A 5,791-nucleotide genomic window follows, 5' to 3' on the forward strand; every position below is an offset into this window, starting at 1 on the left:
GTAGTGGGGATTGAATTCAGGACCTTGTGCTTGCCAGGCAGGCATGATGCCATTGAGCTACATCCCTGGCCCTCCTTGGTTTGAGTTCTGATGCCCCAAGACCTCTCCTCCTGCAGCCGATCACTCCAAGGCTCCCTGGTCAGGCAGCAATGAGTGCCTCAGACAGGGACAAGGTGGCCCAACACCCTTGCTCTCTCTATAGCTTTCTCCTTTCAGGGAGCAGCCTTAAGAGAAAGTTTTTATTAACTCGATTTCTTCATCACAAGTCCTAAATCATAAAATTAGCTATTAGATGCTTTTTATGTACTCATGGAAAATTTTAATATTACTAAGATGCAATCCATGAAAAGGTAAAAGAAATGTATTATGTTCCAAACTGGAACATTTCTACTGCTCCTCTTTAAGCCACAGGGCCAGCACCTCCACAACCTCACCTTCTGCTTCAGGGGCTAAGCCAGGGCTTGGAGGCTTACAGAACAGTCACAAGGGTACTGGAGGTCCTTGTCCCAGCCACAGCACCACCATGTGCTCATTTAAAAAATGACTATTTCTTGTCTTTCTGGAGGAAAGAAAACCAGTTCCCTAAAATGTTTTGCTAACATTGATTTTTTAAAATACTTTTTTCAATAGCACACGCCTGGAGTACATAACGGTCACATTTACTGTGCGGAATTCGCACTTGTACGGAAGACATCCCCTTTCCCTCCCTGCTTCCTCCAGCTCTCGTTCCCCTTCTCGTTTGCAAAAGCTCTGTTTCCTTTTTCTTCAACTGCCTCTTTTAAACTCCCTTTACTCTTCCTTCCCCTTTCCCTCCCTCTCTTGTTCTTCCCATTTGAAAAAGATCTCCCTGTGCCTTATCTTTTCTTTTGCTCATTAGTTGTACTTTGGATTCTCATGTGAGAGAAACCACGTGATATTTAAACTTGCACATCTGACTGATCTCACTTAACATGGTCTCGAGATGCATCCCTCTACCTACACATGCCTCCAGTTTATCCTTCTTTATGGCAGAGTGGTGCTCCATTGTAGACAGATACCACATTTTCTTTATCCATCCATCTACTGATGGGCATATAGGCTGTTTCCAAGATTTAGCTGTTATAAACATGTTGCTATAAACACAGATATGCATTTATACAAGATTAATTTTTGTATGTGTTACTGGGGATCAAACTTGGGTCCTTGTGCTTGCAAGGCAGGCAGCAGAACTACTGAGCTAAATCCCCAGCCCTACATTAATTTTTGATGAAGATGCAGACTAAAGGGCCCCTAAGGCTTTCAAGTCTGGCAGCCCCGCTCCCCACTCCAGCATGAGTGTGCGGCTACCCAGGAGGGGAAGATTGGGTATCTAAGTACTGACAGACATGGCGGTGTTAACCCCTGTTCACAGTTGAGGGGACCACAGTCAGGGACCTGCTCCTCAGAAAGAGCCCTAGGCAGGAAACAGGTATAGCTTACCTTCATTGAAGTTGCTGAGAAGCGGATGCTCAGGGTAGCTAAGGTGGGCTTCGAGGCGACCAGTCCTCGGATGTGCTTAGCATCACAGTGACTTATCTGGAACAAAGAACAGCTATGTCCCAGAAATGGCACCATAGCCCCATACATAAATATAAAACCAGTCCAACTATGGGCAAGCCTAAATCCTTAGCAACAGAAAGTGACTCACAATCTAAGTCTCTCTTTTCCCAAAGCTATTTAGTGCTAATTTAGGGGCCAACTCAACATTCTCTGAAGTACCTCACAAGAAAAAAAGCATTTAGATTCTCAGACTATCAATGAACCATAAATTCCATTTTCTCTGGAAGGGTTGTTGGGCTTGGCAGGTAGGCAGAAAGGGCAGGTCATGGAAACCCGTGCTAGGAAACAAGAAATTTCCACAACACAGTGAGTGTGGCCGTCCTGCTCACCTAGTCCCGCTACTGGAGTGAGGAGAGGAGGCCTTCAGGCCAAGCAGTGTCCTGAGGTCTTCTCATCAGAACAGAGCCCCAGCTGCTGAGCGGGTAGGGTAGGCTGACCTTTCTCTCATTTCTCAGGCCTTAACAACTTGCAGTAGTCAAGGCACATACCCTGTTTCCAACAAGCAGAGTGGCCCTCAAGGTCTCTGACGCAAGACTAAAGAGCTGCAGTCACAGTGGCCGACAAGGGGCTCTGGAGTCACACTCAGCCCAGTTACAATCCCAGCTTTTTCCTCCTTAACTGTTATTCTGGTCAAATTCCTTTATCTTCCTAAACCTGTTTCCTCAGTTATGAATGAGGAAAGCAAGTGCCCACTTTAGAGGGAAATTTTGATAAAGGAGGACACATTAGACACAGAGCTGAACACAAAAGCTGAGTCCAGGAAACACATGCTTAGCCAGAGCTGTGATGCATGCTTGAACCCTAGCACTCTGGGAGGCTGAGGCAGGAGAATCATGAGTTCCAGCCCAGGCTGGGTAACACAGCCTTAGTGAGACTCTGTCTCAAAATAAAAAATTTTACAAAGGGGCTGGAGATGTAGCTCAATGTGAAGGCCCACAGTTTAATTCCCAGCAATCCATTCTGCACAATTAACACATTTAAATCAGCTTTTACTATAACATTACTAATTTCACTTTCTTTTTAAAAATCAGTTTTGAGCCAGACGTGGTGGTGCATGCCTGTAATCCCAGCACTTGGGAGGCTGAGGCAGGAGGATCGCTGTGAGTTCAAGACCAGCCTGGACTATATAGTGAGTTCCAAGTCAGTCTCAACTACATAGTGAGACCCTGTCTCAAAAGAAAAAAGGGCCCGGGATTTAGCTCAGTGGTTCCAGTGCCTGCTTTGCAAGCGCAGGGATCCAAATTCGATCCCTGTTACCAAAAACAAAAAAAGAAAAAAAAAATTACTTTTGAGAAATAAGAAGCTCATTAGCAAGTAATATAAATCATTTCTTGCTGAGTGTGGGTGCACCAGAGGGCAAGGCTTGGCTTGGGAAATGAAGACTTGGAATTGGCTCCATCTAACCCCTAAGGACGATTTTCTAGGACTTCCACTTGAACAATACTCATCCCATGACCCTGACAGACCCATGAGGTGGGAAGTGGTACTTTGTCTCTCCAGATGCCCCCTGCCACCCATGTCATGGATGCAGAAATGACCAGCCGAAGCAACAGAGGACCTTCCCAATGTGTCGGGGTTTAAAGGGGCTTGACTTTCCCGGACAGAATCTTCCACATATTGCCAAACCGAGAAGCAACAGAGCCTTACAATTAAAGATGAATACCGGACATTAACTCTGTTCCCTAGCCAGAGCACAACGATGCCCACCAGTCCAGCTGCCCTGGGACTTACCTCCACCTGATGAAGAGATTTGAATATTGACAGATCAAATGGCAGGAGATGCTCCTGAATGTTACTGGTCCCAAAAGGTCCTTCTGTGCAAGAAACCTGAGGACAAAGACTGGCTTAAATTCAGGATGCTGCCGCCACCACTGACCATCCACATTCTTGGGCTAGTGTGACAGCAGCTGTCACATCTAAAACTTTGACCACTTCTACCCTCAATAAAGCAGGCTGAGGCTTAAAAGTAATGAAATGAGCCAGTTGTTACACGCCTGCAATTCCAGCACTTTGGGAAGCTGAGGCAGGATTACAGGTTTGACTACTGCTTGGGCAATTTAGTTAGACCCTGTCTCAAAAATAAAAAACAAAACAAAACAAGGCAAAACAAAAAAACCAAACAAAAAAAACAAACAGGTAAGGATGCAGCTCGATGCAAAGGCCTTGCAGTTCAATTCTCAATACTGGGGAAAAAGGTAAGGAGACAATGGGTCACAACGCCCCCTGGTGCTCACAGCCAGAAGGACAGCCGAGAATATAAGGGGACCGTCAATCAAGATTACCCCTCCCCTTCTCCCAGTCCCCTTTGTACACACCGCCAACCAGTGAGTTGTCAGGCCCAGGGCCAGCCAAATGGCTCTCCATGACTGAGCTGCTGCAGCATTACCTTAAGGTACTTAAGGCGACAGGTGAAGTCCAGGATGTGCCCAAGGTCAGTCTTGGCGTCCCCGCTGGTGCATGTGGGCTTCCCCTGCAGCAGCTGCTCCGTGACTGCATACAGCTGCAGGGGCCCAATGGCAAAGACCTCGCCGGCCCCCAGGAGCTGTTCTCCTGCAACAGCCACATGCTGAGGGATGAGCATTCAGCCTAGCCCCAGCTCATCAGACAGCCAGGGCATCTGCCCACCCAGCCATCCACAGTCAACAAGCACAAAGCAGCCCCTATTTAACAGGTGCACCCACTGCTTCGAGACAAAGCCATGACCCTAAGCACGTAGGAGCAGCTGCCCTCCTGAGCTCACACCAAACACAGAACCAATCCTTACACTTAACAGAGAAGGAAAAGGCCACGGAGACTGTTCAACTGGGCATGTCAAGATCTAAGGCACTGAGCCAGGGTAAGGCTGATGGGAAGTAGTGTTCTGGACAGTAGATCTATGTTGTAACCTCCAAAATGCAGATCGGCAAAATGCTTCGGTACAGCTTTAAGGTGCCAGGACAGTGCAGCGCTTGACAGCAGGATGGCTGCCGAGACTGCTTGGCATCTGGGCCTCACTCTGCTCCTCCCAGCTATGCAGCATCAAGCAAGTTACTGGGCCTCTGACCACAACTGTCCTCATTGCTATCTATGGCTTCTGGCAGAAGGCAGCAGGACGGTAAACTCAGTAAGGCCCTCTCTTTCCGTATCACCTACAGTTACTATGCTCCCTGGGAGGGCTGTGTCCTCAGGCTGGCCTTTATTTGCCATGTGCATCCTTTTAGATAAGGACAAACCAGGTGCAAGAGGCCAGCACACCACTGAACTCCTAACAACCCACCACAGGGCTTTAGAATAGATCTGGAGACGAGGTCAGGCTCCCAACACAGGACTCAAGAGTCCCGACGTGAAGGACCGCTGCTCATCTGCAGGGCAGGTGGGTAGGCAGACTCGGATTTGAGCACTCTAAGGAGGCAGGTCCTGGCTAGGACTTAACAGATTCAGTTCTGTGACTCCTGTCTGGTAGGAACAGGCAAGCTGTGCCCAGCATTTCAAGGACCAATGCCATGTACCTTTTTCATAGAGTTCTTCAGCCAGTGCTGCAGTAATGCCATTTATCTCCTGCACAGAAAACAAAACCAATAGTTAGAAAGTCCACCTGCTCCCATTCACTGGGATTTGCACATTCCCTACTACCTAGCCCTGTGTTGCTGTCTAGTTCATGGGTGTCCAACATTTTGGCTTTCCTGGGATGCACTGAGTGAAAAGGGATTAGCTACAATGTCGCTAATGTATATAAGTAACAAAACATTTTAAATATTTTTGTTAGAGCATTTTTTTCCCTTTGGGACAGTCTCCACTATGTAGTTTCAGCTGCCCTTAAATTCACTTTGTACCCTAGCCTGACCTTGAACTCATGGAAATCCTGTTTCAGCTCCCATCTGCGCCACTATGCCCAACATTTCTAGCCACTGGGGGTGATGTACATATAATTATAATCATTATCAATATCACCAGTGGAAAGACTGACCGTTTTCAGTTCTTATACCACAGCTGCTAAAAAACAACAAGGCCTGGGGATTTAGTTCAGTGGTTCTGGTGCCTGCCTCGCAAGTGCAAGGACCCAAACTCGATCCCTGGTACCAAAAAAAAAAAACCAACAACAATTTTAATTTATTAAACTGTTTCACTGGGCTGGGGATTTAGTTCAATGGTTCTGCTGCCTGCCCCGCAAGCTTACGGTCCTGAGTTTGATCCCTGGTACAAAAAACAACAGCAAAAAAAAAAAAAAAAAAAA

General features: G+C 47.0%; 1 protein-coding gene across 1 annotated transcript in view; it reads right to left on the reverse strand.

Annotated features, from left to right (window-relative positions):
* Positions 1-5,791, reverse strand: part of Nisch (nischarin) — a 34,813-nt gene that overhangs the window by 18,082 nt on the left and 10,940 nt on the right. The window contains exons 5-8 of the mRNA XM_010643191.2: positions 5,067-5,115; positions 3,965-4,128; positions 3,310-3,405; positions 1,459-1,554 (exon numbers count right to left, since the gene is read on the reverse strand). Of these exons, the coding sequence (XP_010641493.1) occupies positions 1,459-1,554; positions 3,310-3,405; positions 3,965-4,128; positions 5,067-5,115 (405 nt within the window). The remainder of the gene's footprint in view (positions 1-1,458; positions 1,555-3,309; positions 3,406-3,964; positions 4,129-5,066; positions 5,116-5,791) is intronic.

Source organism: Fukomys damarensis, unplaced genomic scaffold (genome assembly GCF_012274545.1).
Source record: "Fukomys damarensis isolate Sample0158 unplaced genomic scaffold, DMR_v1.0_HiC HiC_scaffold_28, whole genome shotgun sequence".
Classification (NCBI taxonomy): Eukaryota; Metazoa; Chordata; class Mammalia; order Rodentia; family Bathyergidae; genus Fukomys; species Fukomys damarensis.